The sequence below is a fragment of the Suricata suricatta genome, chromosome 11 (genome assembly GCF_006229205.1).
Source record: "Suricata suricatta isolate VVHF042 chromosome 11, meerkat_22Aug2017_6uvM2_HiC, whole genome shotgun sequence".
NCBI lineage: Eukaryota > Metazoa > Chordata > Mammalia > Carnivora > Herpestidae > Suricata > Suricata suricatta.
The window spans coordinates 24907468-24931497 of NC_043710.1; the positions used below are offsets into that span (position 1 = coordinate 24907468).

The following is a 24030-nucleotide window of genomic DNA, read 5'->3' on the forward strand; positions in this document are numbered from 1 at the left end:
GAACATTGAAGAGGAGCACGGGGGACGTGTGTTTCACATATGTATTGTTTTCATAGTGGTTCATGCTTGCCAAGATTTGGTTTGCATCGGAGCATGATTACACAACCTACAGTTCAGGTTTCTTGTGAAATATGCCCCGCAGTGCAAAGGGAAGGGTGGGATGCGATGGATGCCACAGGAACCTTGACCATGGCTTCGTCTGTGAGCATGGCTGACGACTAGGACCAGGGGACTGCGTTCAAAAGGGACTTTACAAAGAGACTCCTGGGGTAACAAAAAGCGGATCCCCAGTGGACATTCGCCAGGCACTTGTGATTATTAGAGCGGTCAGGTCACCAACACCCACCATTCACAGTACGGAAACTCCATCCTTAGAGCCTCATATTCATTACCCAGTCACGCAGCCGGCAATTAGTGAAGCTAGGGCTTGCTATCACTTGAAGCCTGCGGTTCTAAAAGCAGGGAACTCGTTAGTACCTAAGTCACCCCTGTGCTTCCACTAAAGAGTTCCAAAAATGCAGATTGGGGCCCATCACACAAAACAATTCCCTGAGGGCTCGCATGCTATGGTAGTTGGACGTGAGCTCTGTCCTGAAGAGGGACAGTCACGGCACGGTCTTTGCAACTGCAGGCGCCTAGAAGACAGCCAAGGGGGAACGGGGCTTCTCAGGGACCTGGCCCAGTGGGGTCCGACTCTTTTTGTCTGTTGACTGCAGGACCGTCCGTGGGAAAAGCTAAATCTTATGCAAACCCACCAGGGATTAAGAGAAAACTGTAGCGGCTTCGTTCTCAGACAGAAGAGCCTAAGTCCCAAGCCCTCCGGCTCTCTGGCCCTTCCTGCCTCCCACGGTGGCACTAAACCGAGGCGCTGCAAGAAGCAAAGTCTGAAATGGGGACAGGAGTCCCCCCACCTTGCTGTAGACACGGCAAGTCAGGCCCCGAACCAGACTGCAGCGGGCTCCCTGCAAGTTCCTTCTGGTCTTATAGCACATGGTCTAGACCTTTCACACATTAGCTCCTACAGTTGAGGCAGCCTTACTCTTCACACCTCATTTTCAATCGCCCTACGGTTACCCGATGCACATACATGAAGATGATGATGTTATTATTAACAATGACAGAGGGGGGCGCCTGGGTGGCTCAATAGGTTGAGCGTTCAACTCTTGCTTTCAGCCCACAGTCCCAGGATCAAGCCCCACATTAGGCTCGGTGCTAAGGGGGAGCCTGCTTAGGATTCTCTTTCTCTCTCTGCCCCTCTTACACATTCTCTCTCTTCAAAACAAAAAAGAAAGGCACCTGGGTAGCTCAGTCAGTTAAGCATCCGACTCTTGATTTCAGCTCAGGTCATGATCTCACAGTCATGAGATCAAGCCCTGTGGAGCTCTGCACAGACCATGGAGCCAGCTTGGGATTCTCTCTCCCTCTCTCTCTGCCCCTCCCCTGCTCATGTACTCACACACTCTCTCTCTCAAATAAATATTAAAAAACTTTAATAATAATAGCAATAGCTAATTATTGTCAAGAGCTTAGTAAGTGTCAAGCATTGTCTAAACACTTAACAGATATAAATGTATTTAATTTTTTTTTAATGTTTTTATTTATTTTTGATACAGAGAGAGACAAAGCATGAGAGGGGAAGGGGCACAGAGAGAAGGACACAGAACCGGAAGCAGGCTCCAGGCTCTGAGCTAGCCGTCAGCACAGAGCGTGACGCGGGGCTCGAACCCACGAGCGTGAGATCTGACCTGAGCCGAAGCCGGAGGCTTAACCGACTGAGCCACCCAGGCGCCCCGATATAAATGTATTTAAACTTGGTGAGGTATTTGATTATTCCTTCTATTTGATTGTTCCCTATGTTTCAGATGAGGAAACTGAGGCCCAGAGTGAGTCGATAACTTGCCTAGCATGCAGAGGAACCAGAACAGACCTAGGCAGGCTCGTGCCAGGCTTATGCACTCGAAAGCACTCCATACGCTGCCTCCTGTGCAAAACTTGTACGAAGTTATTAGCAAAGAACAGCAGCCTATTATCCCTCCTCCCAGAGATACCCACTGTTAATGGGGATTTAATCTTGTTGGCCGTTACTTGCTGAGATTTACAAAGGCCAGGCACCTCTTGCTGACAATTTCATTTCTGGCTGAGATAAAGTCATTTTCTTTTGTGGGTAGTGCAGGGACAGCACTTGGAATCCATCGGCTTTCTTTAGGAGACAATAATGCATGAATGCACCTTAAAGCAAAACGCTAACTCTTAGCACGTGGCCATCGCATCAGTTAGTGCCCTGCATTCAGAATGTTTAGCTCCGAAGTCCAACACACTAACTGAGATGCTTCCTGCCTGGGCTTCTCGGAAGGGATGCTCTCTGCGGTATCCTTCCTTCCCTGACAACGTAAAAGCTTTGTCCTAACTTCCTCCCTGACAGGACTTCCTCCTTGTCCTAACTTCCTCCACAGGACAAGTGAGTCTCACAGCACAGCGGGCACAAGGCTCACCTGGGCTGCCGGGTAAGATGCAGAACCTTGGGTCCCCTTCTCAGACACTCTGTTTCAGCAGGTTTTGAGTTGCCCCCAAATCTACGTTAACAGATGAGTAAGGTGACCTACCAAGCCCGCTTTAGGATACGCTGGCTGGGGACTGTCCCTAAGAGCCCAGCTTCTGGCTTCATTCAGTTGTTGTTTAGGAGAAAACTCAAGGAAACTTAGTTGTTGAGGTCTGGGGTTTTCATTTTTGATTCTGTCAACATTATACAGAGTGCCTTCTTCCTGACCCATCGAGACAACTCTGCGGCACTCTTTTATTCATTCAAAAAATGTACCAGTCGTGTCATTTTGAGAAGTCTGGTGACTGTCAGATGCCAGCAGCAAGCACTGAAGCCTGTCTGACCACAATTTTTGAACAGGACTCTTCAAAGTCTAGGATAATGATGAGAACTGAAACTGACATTTACGGAATGTTTACTGCATGACAGGTATTGTTCTAGCCTGACAGAGAGCCGTTTTATCTTCATAACCCGATGGGACTCAACCATTGCGATCCCATTCTACAGACGTGGAGAAGAAGTACAGAGAGGTTAAGTAACCTGTGCAGAGCTGCACAGCTGGGAAATGGTAGAGCAGGAATGACCACGAGGCACACAGCTAATGCCCTTTGCTGGTTTACAAGGCCCCGTAAGATTGGTTCCCCACCATGTACTTTTGTAAACACCCCTGAGAATCTCTCCTCCCTCCACGAGCCACAGGAACTCCTCTGGGCATGCCTCAGCACACGCCACCCTCTCTCTTGCCCTCAGGGCTGTGTGCAGGTTTTCTCTTTCCGTTGGAGTTCCTCCACCTCTTTCTGGGTCATTAGCTCACCCTCTCTCTTCCAGCCTCAGCTTAGACAGTGGCCTTCTCCCAGAACACGCCCTGGGTGCCCCAGAGGAGATTCGGGTCTCTTCCATGGGCTCCCAGAGCACCCAGGATGTGGCCCTGCCCTGCATGGGTCACATGCTGCTGCCGCTGCCTGTTCGGGGATTCATCTCCCCTGACTTAAGGCTCTCGTAGCACAGGGATTTCCTCATTCGTCGTTTCCCCCAGTGCCAACGAGGGTCAACTGCACAGAAAGTGCTCTGTAAATGTTTGCTAAGAGAATTAATGAATGTATAACCTAGCTCAGCAGTGGCTGTGACGATCAGGAAAATGCACCCTTCAGATCCCTGGGGACAGGAAGCATGACTGACGGTCCTGGCAGAGGACATCTGGACTCACTACCATGTCTGGGCTAAAGCCACACGTTCCATGAGCTGCTCTTAGCCCCTGACCAGGCACAGGAGGAGTGCTAAGACAGGCCCATTCCTGAGAGACCTGGGACTCCTCCAATAGGTACCTTGGCTCTAGGACATCGCACGGGGCCTGGCAGAACCTTCCGAGGGCCCGCTCAGCAGTGTGAGGCTCCTCCGGCCCTCCTCCCCCTTCCTCTGCCCTCTCTCCTTCCTCCGGTGCCAAACCTTCATCACGGCTCTCCCTGCCTCCTCCCCCTCACACCCCCAGTAAAGCTCCTGGGTGCCTAATCCCACCCTGGTGGCTGTGTCTCAGCAGACCTAAATAATACAGTCATAACTGCTCCTCCACCACCTGTCTCCAAAGTCAGGGCGGCCAGGCAGGCTCTTCCTCAAGGTACCACTAGAGCCAATATCCCCGCACACTGTGAAAAGGCTAATCAGAGAAAGTGTGCGGGGGCCTCACCTGCATTTCCATCTCGGGAAAAGCTCAGAGGAGGTCCTGAGTGGTGGCAGGAATGGGGAAGGGAGTGGGCGCAATGGCCCGGCCTTGGGTCAAGGCACCAGGCTCCATCGCTGCTGTTACCTCGGAAACACACCCCAACTGTGGGTGGCAGGTGACCCAGTCTCCCTCGCCCCCTCCCAGCCTCAGGCTGGCCAGTGTCCTCCATCCCAGGGAGCTGGGAACTTTCCCGGTTTGGCTTTGAATGCCAGACAGCAAGTGGCTGAGACCCGCCACATTCTGCATCAGACCATCTGCTCCCCGTCACACGACAGAGCCTCACTCCGCTGCCCACCGGCTGCCCGCCTGTGGCCCGGCCGCTGGGAGCAGTGTGAGCCGGGACTGGGAGTGCACCAAGGGGCAGGCTGTGCCTGGAGAGCAACAGCAAGCGGCCCAGTGACAAGCAGCACAGCAATGGTGACGGGCTCGAGCAAGCGCCCGCCACAGCTCCCCCGCTCTTGGCCAAAATGTTCCAAGCGGCCCAGAGAAAAACAATACATCACGCTGGGTGATCCCCACAAAACCACCGTGTAACAGGGCGGTCTTCCCTGAAGCACCTCCTCCTAGCCCACGAGGGCAGTAAAAATCACCAGCTTGTTGCCAGATTCCAAAAGACCTCGGGCAGGAAATGATCCTTCCACCCGACAGGAAGCAAGAGGAGCCAGGATGGTCTCTGGGCCCAGCATATTACAACCCCATCAAGAATCAGAGACACTGATTACCTCCCTGCCTCCACACGCCCACCCCTCCAAAGTGATGGGCACCGATGATAGAAATAAACAACTCAGGCACCTGCAAATCAACGCCTTTCCAAAAGACTCAGAGACTATATTCTAATTTGGAATGAACCTGAGGCTCTTCCAGGTGGCGGAGCACGGCCTCCCTGCATATAAGAGATTTTGGTCCCTTCCCTTCAGCCACTGATGCAAACAAATCTCTTAGACCTACGTCAGTCTTTCATTCTTCCATTTCATGACTCCTTTTGCAGGAATCTTAGCAAAGGACATGATATTAACAATGTCAAAAGCCAAAAGTTCCTGAAATGCTTTCTTAAGAGAAGTATATACAGTTAGCTTTTGACCTCAAAGCCTCTCCCCCACCATCTCCAAACACTCTGAACCATCAAAAGCTATTCTTCTCAAGTGTTACAAGCAAAAGAATCTCTCTAGTCACATGTCTGAATTCTATGAACACCCCACATCCTCTTCTTTTAATTATTACTTTCTCATCTGTCTCTGAATTTTTTAAAAAGCCATTAGGCAATTGCAAACTAGCCGTGTCACAGATGAAAGCACACGTCTGCGTTAAAAAAAAATAAAAATAAAAAGACTGCACAGTCACAGCCTAACTTGGATCAGCAAAATTTGCATAGATGTGCCAGGAAAAAAATTTTTTTTGATGTTCTGTGATTTTGCAGCCATTTAAATTTTATTAGCAATTATGGAGTCTGTTACCACTGACTGCATCGTGTGGTCATAGCCAAGTCCTGGCCCTAAGAGCGTGTCTGCATGACAAAGGCCTGGGAGACCTGGCCACACTCATTCTACCGACACCAGAACATGCAGACACCCCCAGCTCCTTCATTAGGATTCTCCATTGCAGGGAAAAGCAGCACACAATCCTGATAACAGAATTCTCTGGAAGTGGTGGGGAGGGCCAGCCAGATGGAGTGAGGCTGATATTTGCAGAAGAGTTGACTTAAAAGATGACTTTAAGATGACTATGCCACTAACTTCTCGCTGGTGACAGTACTGGCATTTAAATTGGTAGTTCCCAAGAAAGTGGTGGCAGGTCCCCAACCACAGCTGGCTGGCATCACCTGGCAAGGATAGAGGAAACCAGAGGGGGCTTGATGGAGTTTCCGGAAGATGCCATGTGAGTCTGTCACCACCAGATGGGGTTGGAATGACCCCAGCAGGGATGTGTGAGGGGAGCTGTAATGAAATAATATGACAAAACTTTCTAAGAGCTAGGGCTGTTGGTGATTCAGAAATGAAAGGGGGTAGGGGACGCCTGGGTGGCTTAGTTGGTTAAGAGTCTGACTTCAGCTCAGGTCATGATCTCATAGCTCAGGAGTTCAAGCCCTGCATTCAGCTTTCTGCTGTCAGCATGGAGCCCACTTCAGATCCTCTGTCCCCTTCTCTCTTTGCCTCTTTCCAGCTCACTCTCTCTTAATAAATAAATAAAAAAAAAAAAGAAAGAAAGAAAAAAGCTGCTCTCCTCCAAGAAGAGACTAAATTGGACAAATTCTCCCAGTCTTTCTCTAGGCTCTAGAGCACCTTACCTCAACCTTTCCCCCAACCAGAGTCTGGGGTTTCCTGTCCCCAGCTCCAAGGGAAGGGGCCCCAGGATTCTGGTAGACAGGCTGATCCCTCTCGCCTTCTGGGGGCATCGATGGGGGCTCAAGAGCACTGTATCTGGCATGAGGCTCCCTCACCCTAGGCTGCCCCATGGTACCCTCCTCAAAACAAATATCATGGGGTCCCCAGGTTCTGGCTTCTGCAAATGGTTCAGAGAAAGGAGGTGCTCATTCTGACTAGTGTGCGGCTGACCTGACCGTTCACAGTATTTCGGAAGGAGGAGTGGCCACCCTCCTTAGCTTAGACAACCTGCCAGAAAGCACAGTGTACAGAGCATCTTCTAGGCTGTGTCCAAGGACTACAGGAGCCCAAATTCTCTGGCAACCCTGGAGACTCCCTTTTAGGGAATCGTGTGCACCTCCGGAAGCCACAACATGAGAGAGTGTGTTTTATTAAGCGCCTCCTGTGCACCCGATGTCAGCCCTTGCACATGTGACTTTCACACACCTCTTTTCAAACCCATTCCCATTTCACAGAAGAAGAAACTGGGGCTCCGAGAAGGGACAGGACTAACCAGCAGTAGATCTGGGATCTCAACCAGGGATCTGGATGGCTTGGGACGGCTAAGCGTCTGACTTTGGCTCAGGTCATGATCTCATGGTTCGTGAGTTTGAGCCCTGCGTCGGGCTCTGTGCTGACAGCACGGAGTCTGCTTAGATCCTCTGTCTCTCTCTTTCTCTGCCCTTCCCTCACTCAGGCTCTCTCTCAAAAACTAAATAAATAAACAAATGAACATTTAAAAATAAATACATAAACCAGAAATGTGACTCCACACAGCCAGTAAGAATACCGTGAATATTTATTCAGTGCTTACTATGGGCCAGCAGCTATTTAAAAGGTTGTCAAGGTTTTTATCTCACTTAATCCTCCTAAAAATGCCATGGGATTTAAGGAAACTGAGGCTAAGCAACTCACCCACACCCCTAAGCTCAGTTGTGGCAGAGCCAAGATCCAAGGGCAACGGCGTGATTCAGAGCTGCCCTCCCCCACCCACCCCAGGAATTCTGCACCTGCCTCCCGTCCTCAAGCACCCTAAGGAAAACATAGACACGGTGCATTTTACCTGTTTGGAAATGTCAGTTCTTTGGGTTGAAACATCACATGCTAACAATCAGAGAAAATTCTATTTCACTGACTCCAACACACCATGGGTTGCAAGGCATGCCACCATTTTATGCACAACTAAGAAAGGAAAGAAACCTGGCCAATTAAGCTAGGACACCATGTTTCCCAACCCCATCCTTTATCAAAGGCACCTCCGAGTCAGAGATCTGAAAACATGAAAAGATGCAGGTCTCAGAGCCAAAGGCACACTGGAGATGTGACAAACAGGATGGTGACATGCATGACAGAAACAGAGTAGAAACAAGGGACTCTGTGTGCAGAAAGCATCCGAACGTTAAATCTGACTTTTCTGGAATACAGGATAATCCTTGACTTTCATATGCAAGTTCCCCATTTAGAAACACTGGCAACTAATTGGTGCTTTTAGCATCCTTGGGCAGGACAGAGACCCGACTACAGCCCGTGCTGGCTGGGAGCCCTCCCAACTTCCTCCAGGTGGCCTGGAAGGCGGAGAGCTCTTGGCCTGATGCAGTAATACTAGGAGCCACCCTGAGGCCCTTAAAGGCAAAGAACGTTCACAGGCTGCCTCCACGCTCACCAGCACTGAGAGGACTTTTTCATCATGGAAATGGCCAAATCAAGATGCCAGGTGGATTTTTAAAAAACTCTTTAAAAAGAGCTGGGTTTTTAAAAAATTTCATTTTCTCCTATAATACACTCTCCCCAGGCTTTCACACTGCTCCTGATCTGCTGACAGACCCGCTCTTGCTCCACGACCATCAGGCTCTAAAGGGCGGGGTCAGACAAACGACACAACAGCCCGAGTGGAGATGGGAGGACGGGCACAGCCCGAGGACCCCCAGCGGGAGCTGCTGGCCATGGCGCAGGCTTCCTCCTCCGTACTGAGTCAGTGCGCAGGGCTGTGTTCTGGGGCCTGGGAATGAATGGAACCTTATTTGGAAAAAGGTCTTGGCGTATGTGACCTAGTTAAGGTGAGGTCATAATGGATTAAGGCGGTCCCTAATCCAATGATGGGTGTCCTTTCAGGAAGAGGGAAATCTGTGCACAGAGACAGAGGCATGGGGAAAGGGCCACGTGAAGGTGGAGGCAGACACTGGAGGGTTCCGCCCACGATCCGAGGAAGCTAAGGAAGGCCAACAACGGAGCAAGGCAGGACCCTCCTGCAGAGCCTTCAGAGAGAGCATGGCCGTGTCACCACCGTCGCTTTGGACATCCAGCTTCCAGAACTGGGAGACCTCACTTCTTCGGTTCTATGCCATCTAGTCTGTGGGCCTAGCTAACTGATACACTGAGAGCACTTTGCCTCCCTCTCCGCAGCATAAAACACCACCATCTTCCAACAGCTACAGGGCCCTATTAGAAAAGTTAGCACAAGGTCAAATTCGTGTTCGGTCAAGTAGAGCATGATAAGCCAGAAAGATCTGTATGCTGCTGTCAGGGGACTGCCTGGGAATTTCGGCTGAGATGGCCACACCAGGACTGGAAGTCTCTCCTCGCTGCCGTGGGCCAGGCCACAAAGAGCACGCCTGGGGGCAGGAAAAGGACTGGGAAGGCTGTCATTTCTACGACTTCTAGGCCAAAGACCTTGGGGCCACGTGGGGTGCCGTGAGGGTTTCAACCCAGAGTAGTGGCGGTAGGGACTGAAGAAGACTGCTCAAGCAATGAAGCAAAATGCCATCATCAAAATCCACTTAGATGCCTAATTGTGCGGGGCCGTGGCAGAGCCGGGAGCAGCCACCGCCACGCTCAGTGGGCGGGGACAACTGCAGGGCCACCAGCCAGAGGTGCCCGGCTCCATGCAGGAGAGCCACTTCCAAATGTCCCTCCCTGCCAGGCTCATCTCGGACCTCAAATATTGTTTCCCTCCCTTGTGCACCGGCTCCGGTGTGTGGCTGGAGCTCTAAGCGGAAGAGAGTCTCCTAAGAGCTCACGACTGTGTGTTCAAGCCTCTCTAAACCGACGAGAAGATACTGACCCAGCCAAAGGAGGTGTTGCCATGGCTTTGGTTCTCTCAGGGAGAGTGGGAAGAGAAGGGTTGGAGAAGAAGGAAGCGTGAAGGTCTAGGAGAGGCAGGCAAGGGGTGGGCTGGACCAGCGGCATCTGGCGCCGCATGGGCCAGCAATGTGGCAGCAGACCTGGGAGTCAGCATAACGTCATGAACGCTTACCAAGAGAAAACAGCAGCTGGCATTTACTAAATGCTTAACATGTGCCGGGCCCCCAGCTCCAAGCCTCACACACATCGGCTCATTTAAGACAACAATGTCCTGTGGTCAGCAGAGCTGGTCTTCACCCTACCTGTACCAGCAAACAGTGCCTACTGCTTAAGGCCACCTCGTTTCTAACTGGTCTGGACATAGCACCTATTAAATGTTCTCGGTATCACCCCTGGAGTAGGTACCATTATGATCCCCCTCTTACAGACGAGGAAAGGGGGACAGAGTAAAGTAAGACGGTGCCCAGGGATCATAAATGGAGGCTGGCCCAAGGCCCCACTTCCTAGCCACAGGATTTATGGTCTCACATTTGAGGTAAAACACATGAAGTGAAGTGGGGGGCATGCCTGGAATTACGGAAGATGTTTTAAGACAAGGACGTGAACAAACAAGCAGCCTAAGCTAGAAAAGAGGCAACATTAACACCCACAGGTCTCGGACTTCTTCCGCACGGTGAGCGCCATGGCAGAAAGTGAGTGTTCGCTCTGAAGGGCTGAAGGGACACAGCACTAAACTGCGGTGATACTCTCTAGACTCCTGTAAGTTCCGGTTTTGTTCTGTGAAGCTCAACTTCTTCAGAAAGCTTTTGAAAGTCAGCCCTTAACAATGGCTTGCCAGGTCTCAGATCTGGAGGAGAAGGACAACCCCATCACATGAGCAGGGACGGAGGGTATGACTTGTAGAAGCTGGGGGCATGGCGGGGGGGGGGGGGGGAGGGGAAAGTGTGATAAAGGGCCCACTGAAGCCCAGATGGTTTCTACCGTCCCCGGGAAGTAAGTGGATTTGATTTCTGGGGCTGCCACAGCAAAGTACTGTAAACCGAGCGCCTTTAAGCAACGGAAATTTCTTCTCTCACATTTCTGGAAGCTGGAAGTCTACAATCAACATGTCGGCAGGGCCAGGCTCCCTCTGAGACTGCGTGGACCCTTGCCCTGCCTCTCCTCAGCCTCTGGTGGTGGCTGGCCATGCCTGGCACTCCTTGGCTCGCAGCTGCCTCACTCCGATCTCTGCCTCTGCTGTCACCAGGCCCTCTTCCCCCATGTCTTCACGCTGTCTTCTTAGAAGGACAGTCTACTCCAGTATGACCTCATCTTAACGAATCCATCCTCAATGATCCCAATTCTAAATAAGGCCACATTCCAAGGCACCACGGCTCAGAAGTTCAACATATCTTTTGAGGGGACGTGATTCAACCCAGAACAGTAAGATTCTTGCTTTCCAATTATGAAAGAGGCAGAAGGATGCCTGTGAAATGTACTGTCTCACCACCCAGCGGGCCAGAAGTCCCAAATCAAAGGTACTGTCTCACCACCCAGCGGGCCAGAAGTCCCAAATCAAAGTATCGGCAGGTTGGCTCCTTCTGAGGGCAGTGAGCACAGGTGTTTCCAGGCTTCACTCCTTGGTTTCAAATGGCCCTCTTCCCCTGTTTCTCTGCATCCAAATTTCCATTTCCCGACGTTCTGGGGAATTCTGCACATCAGCCGGGTACTAGGGCCTCAGACTCCAGTTTTGGAGCTCATCTCTGCTAGCCCCATAGCACCAGGCTTACAAGAAAACATCACACGTGGCGCCACCCAGAGGCAGAAGATGAGAAAGACGATAAAAAGGAGAGGAGGAGTTTGTTTTCACCCCCGCCCCTTTCCTCCCCTTTTATATTTCCTGCTGATCCTTATTCCAAACTCTCCCTTTCCACCCTCCCATGGATTTCTGCCATCGCACAGGAGCAGTGACAAGCCGTGCTCAGGAAATGGTTGGAAACAGTGAAGGCAAATAAAACTCAATTTCCATTTTTGTAATTTTCTGTCTCTGGACTTGGGAGATTCACTGAAATCTTATCATTTGTCAAGATCGTTGAATTGATCCCTATCTCCTCTCCACACCATCTATGCATGCGCACATGTGCACACACAAAGGGCCTTGGATTTGAAAGTCTGTACATGCCTGATCAATATTGATGGATTTCATTTTTCCAAAGAGGAAAAACACTTTGTGACACCGAACTCAGACCTCCAAGATCTCTCCCCCATGTGGTCAGGGCACAGAGAAGTGGCAGCTAAAATCCGACACCAAGCTGGAAGGAGTTGTAAGGCTCGTGATTCCAGATCACGCGTGATTTCTGGATGTTTGGACTGCGCTTTATTACTACAGCGTGTGGTAGTAATTACAGAACAGTCTCTGCTATCAGAGACGCACAGCACTCACGGCCATTTTAGAAATCATTTACATAGAAGACCATTATTGACATTTCTAACTTAAAAAAAAAAGGTTAGTGGAGGGGCACCTGGGTGGCTCAGTCAGTTAAGCCTCCAACTCTTGATTTCAACTCAAGTCATGATCTCAAGGTTCCTGAGTTCATGCCCAGTGTTGGGCTCTTTTCTGTCCATAGCATGGAGCCTGCTTGGGATTCTCTGTTTCCCTCCCTCTCTGCCCCTCCTCTGCTCTCTCTCTCGAAAATAAATAAATATTTTTTTTTTTTTTAAAGCAGGTTAGCAGCGGTAACATACAGGAGAATCTGACTCAGCAGAGTAACAGACCCAGGGAGAGACAGACTCCTGGTCTCTGGTGGAGGCAGGTGAAGGACACTACTTCTCTGGGACGGTAGGCGACCTCTGCATCATCGCTCTGTGGCTCAGTTTCCTCGTCTGGAAATGACCACGGTCCTTTCCTCAGAAGGCTTGTAACAATCAAATGACTTAATACAGTGCAAAGTGCCTGGGACAGAGCTACCTAGAGAAAGCTCCCAAATAGTTTGTGCTTTCGTGGATGGGGCTTCCATGTTTTTCTAAAATATCTCTATTCCTTTTATTACAAAAAAAAAAGTTATTTGGATGAAATGATCATTTGAGGCATTTTACCAACCAAAAGTAGAAGTTCACTCAAACTATCCCAAAATGAGCCTCTTCTCTCAAAACTCTGAGGAGGTTCTCCAGATTCACAAGGTGGAAAATTTAATGACTCAACCTGGGTGGAAATTTATTCTAGTCCATTAACAGATATTTCACCAAGTCAAGTCAGAAATAAGACTAGTGAATAGGGGTTGGGAAAATACTCACTCTTTCGATAATAAAAAAAAAAATAAAAATACAGAACTTCTCTATTAGCCAGAAAAAATATTTTTAAAGATATTCCTCATGCTGCCAAGACTAAAATAAAACCAGAATCCTCACACACTGCCAGTTAGAGCCCATTGGTGCAAACGTTTAGCAAAACAAGTGGGCATCTGTTTCAAGAACCAAAAACAGCTTCCTGTCCCTTGACCTAGTATTTTCATTTCTGAGAACCCAGCCTAAGAAAATCTCTCAAAACAGGGGGAAAGTCATATCCACCCTCATGTTCACAATATCGAACACTATTTCTAACAGTGAAAAAGTGGAAGTAAATGCCAAATAATGAGTACATAAACTATATTATACCAAGTCAGTGGACTGTTTTTCTAGGCATCAAAACTTGAGAAATATGAAAATAATACATTAAAATGTTAAAAGGTCAAAATGTTACCTCGAAAGATCAAAATATAACATGTGTATGCCCACAGTGATTACAACTGGGGAAAACCCTGAGTAAAAATTTCTAGGAGGCGAACAGTGATTCTGTTAGAGCTGAGACCTCAGGTACGCCGCCATTGTTTTTCTCCTCCATTCCAAGTTTCACAGTATGTGATTTTTATTGTGTATGATAAAAAAAGTTTCTTCCTGTCTCATGAAAATCTGTCCTCTGCCGTGGATACAGAATAGCACCCCACCACCACACAACTCTCCGGCGTCTTCTCTCACCCTTTGGAAAGGGTAAGAATTCCTTTTTCAAGCGTACAACCTTGTAAATGGCAAAACGATTTCACAGGATCCTTGAGGCAATCACCTCTCCGAGGTGAGGCAATCAGCCCTCTTCACTCTCCTCCCCTGAAGTACCCCATTGTTGCAAAGAATCAAAGAAAGGACATGAGGTGACATGAAGTCTACAACAGCCGCTCTCCAGGTGCCCTCGGAAAGCTGGTGCAGCTGGAAGATGTCAGCCCGGCCGAGACTGGCTCTGGCCAAAATCATCGTGCAGACTGTCCTCCGGGTATGGAGACGTTTCTTAACTGACCCCAAACGTTTGAACACCCACCCACAAAGGAATGGGTACATTACACGGCATCAACTTGATGCATCAGTACACAACCTCACAAAACAATAACCATGAAGGTGAAATATGGTCACATGGCAAAGGGCCTCTAAAATGAAGTACAAACAAATGGGTTACCCAATCACATGTCGCCATGACGACGCCTGTATGAAACAGTTTGTGCAGAGTGACTAACGTTTGCAAACCACTTACTCCACCCAGGCACCGTGCATTTAAGCTTCACAGCACTTACTAGAAGCCTTATTGTTCTCATTTTGGAGAGGAGGAAACTGAGGCACCAGGAGGTTAAGGACTTCTCACTCAATCCTCCCAGTGGCTAAGGTCTAGAACATCCTGGTACCTTCCCTAAGATCACGGAGCACGTGATCTGGGCAGAGGGATTTGCACAGTCTTTCCCCAGTGTTCATGCCGTCAGGTCCTAGACTGGGAACGAATATGTAAACAATTCAAAAGGGAAGTAGAATTTGTTTGAGAAAAGTGACCCCTCTATCACCTAAACTTTTTAATGTTCTGTTTTTATAATTTAAAGACAAAAGAAAAAAAAGGTCAACAGAGGAGAGATTCTTTAAGGGGTATGTTTGTGTGTATGTTTTTTTTAATTGTGGGTTTTTTTTTTAATGTTTATTTATTTTGAGAGAGAGAGAGAAATAGAGAGCATGCACATGAGCAGGGAGAGGGGCAGAGAGAGAGACAAGAGAGAGAATCCTAAGAAGGCTCCACATTGTCAGTGCAGAGCCTGATGTGGGGCTCAGTCTCACTAACCATAAGATCATGACCTGAGCCGAAATCAAGAGTCAGATACTTAACTGACTGAGCCATCCAGGCGCCCCTAAAATTATGTTTTGCTCAAAACACTAAGTAAATGCCAATCAAGTCCTTAACTACGCTTGGGGGTTAAGCATAGGAAATGAGGAGAAAAAAATGAGAACAGCCAAGACAAACCTGTTCCAAACCAAACCAAAGAGCGCCAGGCGGCTGCTGGGCATCTTTTATTTTATTTATTTATTTATTTTTTACTTCTCTTTCCATCACCTTTTCCAGTTTGTGCATGAATTCTGAAACCACAGAACTGGACTGACATGAGACACAGAATATGCTAACATTACACAGCTGCTACTGACAAAGCTGGAAGTAAAAGTTAAGTCTGAATTCCAAACCCTGTGGTCTTTCATAAAGGGACCCTGTGCTGAACAGCCCCAGCTCCGCTAGAGAAAATCGGTATTAACTAGAGTTCAAATACATGCCATATTCCAAAAATGGTCACTCCACATATTTGTGTAGTTTTAATAATGCTCAAAACTGGACAGATCCTAAATTCTTTTTTTTAATGTCTTTATTTTTGAGAGCGGGGTGGGGGGGTGTAAGTGGGATAAGTGGCAAAGAGAGAGGGAGACAGAATCCAAAACAGATTCCAGGCTCAGCTGTCAGCACAGAGCCTGATGCAGGGTTCGAACCCATAAACTGTGAGATCATGACCTGAGCTGAAGTCAGATGCTTAACGGACTGAGCTACCCAGGCACCCCAAAACTGGACAGACTGTAGATTTCACACATACAATCACATATGTGACTCAAATTATAAACATTCGTTTCCAGCAATTTTAAAGACCTAGAAACAGAGAAAGCTGAAATAACATTAATACTGTTTTTAAAATTCTCAAAAATGAAAACGCATTATATATGCTGGAGCATTTAGAAAAAAGTCACCTGCAACAAGCAAAATGAATATCCCCCCCCCCCAAACCACATATTCCTAGTCTGCCCCCTCCCAAGCCCTCCCTGGAAGTGGGGGCGGGCAGCGATACTGGAGTCCGGGGACAGACGAGGGGCCAGTCTCTGAGTGGGCAGCCTGTCTGAGGGAGAACTTCATGAAGGCGGGGGCATGCTGGCTCCACACTGGGCTCCAAACCCAGTTCTCCTTCCTGTGCGTCAAATCCCAGTAACAGCTATGTTCGAGTTCAAATTATCATCTCTCAGCCATTTCCTCAGCTGGCTTCCAGAGAGGGAGCAGCTTCGGATCCAGAACACACAGTTCTCCTGTCTGTGAGGCCCTGTGGCCTGATGCCCAAAGCCCACAGGCCAGCCAAAAACCAGTGTCCAGCTGTGTGGTCCCATGGCAGTGACCCACTAGAGAACCCTGGGCCCAGTGCTCCTCAGGTGTGCTTCCCACCTGCCAGGGTGCCATGGCCGAGCTCACTCTGCGGCGCCCCCCTCTGGTGTGGAAGGGCAATGCCGTGGCCGAGCTCACTCTGCGGCGCCCCCCTCTGGTGTGGAAGGGCAATGCCATGGCCGAGCTCACTCTGCGGCGCCCCACTCTGGTGTGGAAGGGCAATGCACTCTCGGGGCAGGGAGCATGATCATCCGACACGCTGGATGCCCTCAATTCACATCTGCAGATTTCGAGGGTACAAACTGTGAAAGAGGCTGGAGAAGGAGGTGAGGTGAGGTGGGGTGGAGAGGGTGAGAAAGAACGCCACCCCCACTGGCCCATGCTATATTAGCAGAGAGTAGGGCAGATGGAAGCAAACTGCTGTCTGGTCACTACCAGCCTTCTGCTGTATACTTGGCAGGATGCTGCACCTTATTTAATCACTAAGAACATTCCACCATGTACAAGACATGAAAGATGATTACCAGCCGCGGCTTGGGGTCAGGCAGCCCTGAATTCAAACCCAGATCTGCTGCCTGCTAGTGGAGAGACACTGCAGCCACATAACCTCTGGCAGTCTCGGAGTCACATATGGAAAGCCAAAGCAGTGCCTCACGGTGGGTTTAGCAGAGCCTGGTGGAAGGGACCTCTGTTCTCCTGGGACTGTGACTCTGTCCCCACCAACACTTCTGTCTCTGCACACACCAGGCTGCTCCCAGCTGCGGAGTGGAGAGGGCAGGACGGCTGGCCGGAGGCGCAAACAATGTGCGGGGTCTGAGCCGGATCAGGCCCTCCTCCCCTCTGCCCCGGGACCTCCACCACCCCCACCCCCACCCCAGCAAAGGGCCAGGCCACTCACGGCACTCCTTCTCGTCACTCTTGTCGAAGCAGTCGGGCAGCCCGTCACACTGCCAGGCGCCAGGGATGCACCGCCCGTTGCTGCACATGAAGTTGCCTGGAATGTTGCACTCGTTGGTGAAGTTGTTTCCAGGGAGCAGCTGGCTCTCTGCAGAAGACAAAAGGGATAGAGACATGAGACAGGTGGAGGTGGCTAGGACCCAAGCCCCCACAGCTGCAGAGGCTCTCTTTGGACATGGGTCACGTTTGTGAGACTTCCAGTTGGTACCTTTACTTCCCTGGGCTTCAGTTTCCTGGGGACTGAATGGACTGATTACCCACCCCACCCCACCCTAGAGAGTCTAAACGAAAACATGCAGGGAAAGCTTGAAGCAAGTGCTTGGCACACAACTGATGTTCACTGCTTTTCTTCTTTCTCTGTCACAAAGCCTGGTCGTGGGGCATCTAGGTGGCTCAGTTCGGTTGAGCGTCCGACTCTTCATCTCTGCTCAGGTCATGATCCCAGGGTCATGGGATCAAGCCCAGCCTCAGGTTCCGCACTGAGCACGGAGCCTGCTTGAGATTCTCTCTCTCCCACTGCCTTTCTCCCCTGCTCTCTCTCTTAAAAAAAAAATTAAGAAAAATAAATAAAAATTTAAAAAAAAAAGGTTGGCTGTAAAACCCAAATCCTTTCTGGACCATCAGCTGTGGCTAAAAATAAAGGTTCCAGGAGTTCTGGACTCCCAATGCCTCCAACTACAGTAATCACAGGTTCCGTCCAGGCCTCGGACTCCGTAGCCCTACAATCACCAAATACTTGAACCTGGGCCAGTCAGCAGGAACACTGGGAGACCATTTCACTTTAGCCCACAAACTCACCTAAGGTCAGATGGGGAGGAAGGGCCAAACTGAAACTTGAACTCAGGGTACTAAGGTCACTGAACTATCTGCCAAGAATTCCTGGAGGTTTAGAATCAAGCTCCAAGGTTTAGATTCCACGCCACCGAGCACAGTCACCAAATGCCAAGGCCCTGACGAGAAAGGGCCACATCTTAGTCAGGAAAGCAAACAGGGAAGGCCAAGGGGTCATCCTGGGGACCGAGGTGCTGAACTGAATTCATCCACCAGTGGACCCCAGGGACGGATTTTCAAGGGAGTGAGAATCTAATGAATCTCATCCATCTGAGCCAGTGTGTTCAATGGCCGGGAGATAAGGAACCATCTGGAAGAAAAGTTTTAGGGGGAAAGGATAAAAAAAAGACCAGGCCCTCTGGGGGTCCTTTCTGAATCTTCAATAATCACTTACTGAACATTTATGACCAGATGCCTGTGTAGGTCCTAAGGATGCAGAGACAAAAGGTGGGGCTCCTCCCTCCAGACCAGGAAGGCACGAGGCTATGCTAGTGGTCTTATGCCATGTGCAGAGAAAGGGGCGTCCAGACCTTCCTGGGAACAGAGGAAGAGAGCGGGGCCCAGGATCCTCTTTCACACGCTTTGCCAAAGACAGGCATCTCATTCCAGATCCCGCACAGGACCACTTGCCTTTACACGGTTTCTTATTTTTACCGGGAATGTGCTTCGACCTGGGAGTCTCCTAGGAAGCCCCTGTGCACCTTCGCATACAATGTGTATGTTACAATCCATCTGAACTGCTTCCTGACTTCTCCAGGCAGAAACAAGCCCTCGCTCCGTTGGGCAGCCTGAGTACTACTGAGGGGATACTAAAAATATTTTACAACTGGAACAAATAGGCAACAACAAACTGGAAAGGACAGAGCCATAGGCAAGCAGTACCATGTCGGCCGTGGATTTTCCTCACAGACCGTCCACTGAATTAATGCCATGCGTGCACATCTTCCTCCTGGAAATGAGCTTCTGTAGTTCACTGAAGAATTCCAGAACAGTAGCTAGAGTGAGGGGCCTCACCCTGCCCTAATGCCCACACTAGCACCCTGCACATCTCTCTTGACCCCTCCTCACTCCATCACCCCCTGTGGAGGGCCAACCCTGTGCCCTGCATGCAGTCTCAGCCCCACAGGCCTGACTCCAGCCCATGGGATTGCCATCTCGCACCAGCCTTGCTACCCATCTCCCAGCCTGGCCCCCTCGCCTCCCTGCCACGTCCTTCTCTGTGGCCAGCAGGGTCTTTCTAAAGAGCAAATCGATTATGACACTTCCTCACTTTAAAAAGCCATTGCATGGCTCCCCGATGTTCTTACGATAAAGTCCAATTTTAACACGTTAAAGAAAGGTTCCAGGGAAGAGGTGGCATTTACAGTGGATGTTGATACACAGAGAGATGGAGGAGAAGGCCTTTCAGGCCTGAAGAGCACAGCAAGGCTTGACCCAGGGCACTGAAGGGACAGAATAAAGAACCCTCACAGCTCTGACTGTCCAGAATTGCCCACACACTGTGTCGCTATTCCCCTTATCCCACCGCTGGGTCAGCCATTACCAATCATGGCGCTCTGTCCACTGGGCCCACACTCAGTAACAGAATCCCACTCAAGACTGGACTCCAGAAAGCCTGCAGCAACCCTGAGAAGAGCATGAAACCAATTCATCACCTCCGGGCGAGCGCAGTCACAGGAGAAAAGCCTAGAAGGACAGCCAGGTGCTGGATCCCAGCCAGCCACGGAATGCACAACCCAGACCGCCCACCCCTTCCAGCTGTTTCCTTACAACGGTGCTGGGCTCCAACAGCAAGCTCCCAAAGAACTCTTCGGGGCTCCAGAAGGCAACTGTCATTCTGTCTGGTTTGGAAATCGCTCACATATGCCTCTGTAGAGCTGCCTCCTCGAAGACAAGCCCCCTAGAAAAGTCACTGCAACTGTGAAATCCTGTTCTGATAAACAGATTTCCAGAGCCAGGAAATTGGCCAGATTAGGTTCCAGGGTGCTTGTTCTGAGAGTCAATAGGCTGGGCACCCTTGACGAGTGAAAGGGCGTGGAGCAGAGACCAAACACCACATCCGTCATACACAGGTGACCCTGCCAGCTACGGGCGGTGAGGTGCTTCATGCAGGACCAGGGACCCGCGGGGCCAGCGAAGGCTGACACAGAGGAGCACTCTGTGAGCTTCTGAGCAACTCCATGATACATGCAGACGACACAGAGCCTTGTGCTTCAGGGAAGGGACAAGATCACCAAACTCAAACGAGTGAGGGGAAACCAAGGTGAAGAGACGTTAAATCCTGTTGGCTTTGTCTTCAAAAATCTTTCTGAAACCCATCCAATGTGCTTTTATTAAACTGGTACCATCTCATGCAAACCAGTGATTCTTGGGGCACCTGGGGGGCTCAGTCAGTTAAGCGTTGGACTTTGGCTCAGATCATGATCTTGTGGCTCGTGGGTTCGAGCCCTGCGTCAGGCTGTGCTGACAGTTCAGAGCCTGGAGCTGCTTCAGAGGCTGTGTCTCCCTCTCTCTCTGCCCCTACCCTGCTCTGTTTCTCTCTCTGTGTCTCTCAAAAAAAAAAAAAAAAACATTAAAAAAAACTTTTTTTTTAACCCAGTGGTTCTCAATAGGGGACAATTCTGCCCACCCCGGGGCACACTCGGCAATGTCTGGGAGACATTTTTGGTTGCAGCATCGAGCGAATCGAGGCTGGGAAAGCTGCACATCTGTGCTGTCCAAAGCCACCCCTCACAACACAGAATCATCCAACCCAAAATGTCTGTAGTGCCGAGACCGAGAGATCCTGGAGAAAGTCTGGGAAACCAACCCTCCAACTTGCTTTTCCCATGCCCCTCCCCGGGTTCCTCCTGCTCACAGCACAGGGAGATTTTAAAAAGCTATTGATGGGGCGCGGGGTGGCTCAGTTGGTTAAGCATCTGACTTCGGCTCAGGTCATGATCTCACAGTCTGTGGGTTCAAGCCCTGCATCAGGCTCTGTGCTGACAGCTCGGAGCCTGGAGCCTGCTTCTGATTCTGTGTCTCCCTCCCTCTCAGCCCCTTCCCCGCTCTCTCTCTCTCTCTCTCTCTCTCAAAATAAAGACATAAAAAAAATTTTTTTAAAGCTACCGATGGCTTCTCTGTGCCCTTATGAATAAGGAGGAGGACTCCATACATTGCTACTTGCGCACGCTCATTTTTCCAGCCACCTTTCACCTGGTGAGACAGGTTGATTTGCGCCCCCCATTCGCCGCCCCAAAATTTAATATGTCCTATCCCTCAGAACCTCAGAATGTGCCTGTATTGGGAGCCAGGGTCTTCAAAGAGGGATTAAGAGCCCAATAGATATCCACAGCTGTTCCAACCAAGCGTTCACTTCTGGTTTATTCCCTCCTTGCATTCTCTTCTTCGCAAGGTTCCATCCACTCCCTGCCTCACCCCCAGGAAAGGCAGTGGGATCTAGATAAACATAGTTAGAAATAAGGGACGTGGGGGCGTCTGGATTTGTGCACGTAAATTACTACCCCGTCTGCTTTAAAAGAGGTAAGAAATCTTTTCAGCCCGACAGCAGGACTTTCTAGTGGCTGAAATATTTATCCCATCTCAGTGCCTTGGGACACATTTAGAATCCAAAAAAGACAAGCATTAGCACACAGTTGGCTAGCTGGGGTTTTTCCTTCCCCCTTTTCTTTTTTTCATTAAGCTGAAAAATGAAAAGAGTTGCCCATGTTCACTGCAGCACATCACTTACTTAAAATAACTCTACCATCTGCACCAAGAATGAAAAAAAAATTTTTTTTCAAGTCCTCCCCCAACGGGCAAGGGCAGACAGCGAGCAGCAGCTTCTCCCGAAAGTTCTGGCACCCACGACTCTATCCTGGACGAGGGGGCCACACCCAGAGCAGCTGCCGCGTCCTCCCAAACTGTCCTTCTGGAATGCGCACTGTGAGTGATGCGGACTTTTCCAGCTGAGAAATGGGAAACCCGTTCCCCCCGCCGGAGGCCCATGTATGCTCCTTCTCTCCCTCTGCCCATCTCCGCCAGGATGTTCCTTATCATGACGCAATACAGAAATGACATCTGCAAACTATCGGCAGGCCCCAGGACCCCCTCCCCTTTCCAATTTCTGTCCAGTTGCCTCCGTTTTTACCCTGTGCCTCTTGACAATTCCATGTGAAGGCTCAGGGGACAACAAAGCAAGACACGCACACGTGTGTGCTGACAGCTTAGCGTTCTCTTCCTCAGCTCTCAAACAGAGCTTCCCTAGAACCTTCCTGGAGAATTAACACACTTCTTCCCACTGCCTGGTGCTAACAAACATAACCCTACAAGGCCACTGGAAGCCACCATCTGTTTTCCCTTTGAACTCGCTCCTTCGACGCACACAACAACCCATGCATGGGCACACGCCAAGGCTCCAAGTGAGCTGGTCTGCAATGATTTGTTTGCAAACATCCCTGGAAAATCCCTAAAGGTCCCTTGGACCCCAGACTGCTCTGCGCAGTGGCATCGGTGTCAGACAGAACCAGAGACATCTGTCCCAAGCGCATCCCAGAGCCATTCAGTTCTCATCTGACAAACTGCGCCCTGCTGTGCTCTGCTTTGGGGACCGTTCTGGCTGCCATCAAAAGGGAGCCATCGCATGGAGATGTCTGAGCCTGGAGCCAGGCTGTGCCTCCGGCCCCATGTACTTCTAGGCAGCCAGGTCTCTAGCTCTGTCTAGCCTCTGCACGTAGCTCCTCCCTGGGGACATTCCAGTAGCCCCAAACCCCGTTTACACATCCGTTCAAGGAAGATACAGCCTGGAGAATCGGTGAGACGGTAAATGCCTCATGGATGAGCCCAGGACGGCTGACCCTTAGCATTCACGGATTTTGTATTTACGTGGATTCCATATTTACACGGATTCCATATTTACGCGGATTCCATATTTACGCGGATTCTGTATTTACACGGATTCCGTGTTTACGCGGATTCCGTGTTTACGCAGATTCCGTCTTTATGCGGATTCCATATTTACACAGGCAGGGGATCCTATTTACACTGACACTGAAGGGAGATCAGAAATTGTTGCTGGACAATCAAGAACAACTGGCAGACGGAGCAAGCCACCTGAACACGGAGGGAGCCTAGCTGTCCGCTCAGTCTCTGCGCTCCACGCACGCTTCCTGTTTGCTTTTCCCGTGTAATGCACAACGGCAGCTGCTACAAGATGATCAATGCTTTGTTTCCTCCCTAAAATGAGTTAGCAGAGAAAGCCAATGGCTAGTATTGACGGGGCAAGCAAAGGGAAAGTGAAGAGGTCTCAGAAAAGGACGGTTCTTCAGCAGGAAATGGCTTTCTAAACTATTTCCGCCTTGTATTCATAGCCTCATTAAGGGCCTGAAGCTGTTACTTACATTTTTTAGTTATGCTTCATCACATTTCAGAGGGAAAATTATAGGAATGGCGTTAATGTGGGAGAGATTTGCAGAGCCTTTCTGATGCAGCCCTTGTGAGGTCCATGGTCCACAGCTCAGGGGGGCTGGATGGCAATGCTGTTGGGGGATGTTCCTCATGTTGCTGACCCTCAGGGGCGGGCACGGAGCCCCACGCACCCTGATCCCCATCCCTCTTGGCCCTCCCTTTAACAGCCCTTAAGAAATCAATTATTATCGATCTTTCCCTAGAGGTGATCTAACATCTGCTGCAGCTCTCAACACATGACAGGACCTTAACATCAGTTCTTCTTGTCCTTCACAACAGCCCCATGGACTAGCTAGCCATGCCCACTTTGCAGATGAGAAAACAGAGACTGAAGAAGGAACTTGTCCAAAGTCACATAGCTAGCAGCTTTGTAGGCCAGGCAGTAAATATTTTAGGCTGTGCAGAACAGGAGGCCAAATTAAAGATAGACAGGTACTAGGGTGCCTGGGTAGCTCAGCGGGTTAAGCCTCAGACTTTGGCTCAAGCCATGATCTCACAGTTCGTGGGTTCGAGCTCCATGTCCACCTCTGTGTTGACAGTTCAGAGCCTAGAGCCTGTTTCCGATTCTGTCTTCCTCTCTCGCTGTCCCTCCCCTGTTTATGCTCTATCTTCTCTTTCTCCAAAACAAATAAACATAAAGAAG

General features: G+C 49.9%; 1 protein-coding gene across 1 annotated transcript in view; it reads right to left on the bottom strand.

Annotated features, from left to right (window-relative positions):
* LDLRAD3 (low density lipoprotein receptor class A domain containing 3) overlaps positions 1-17192 on the bottom strand; it is a 155527-nt gene extending 138335 nt beyond the window's left edge. Inside the window, exon 1 of the mRNA XM_029914933.1 lies at positions 17053-17192. Coding sequence (XP_029770793.1) covers positions 17053-17140 — 88 coding nt within the window. The 5' untranslated portion in view covers positions 17141-17192. The remainder of the gene's footprint in view (positions 1-17052) is intronic.
* Between the last annotated feature and the right edge of the window lie 6838 nt (positions 17193-24030).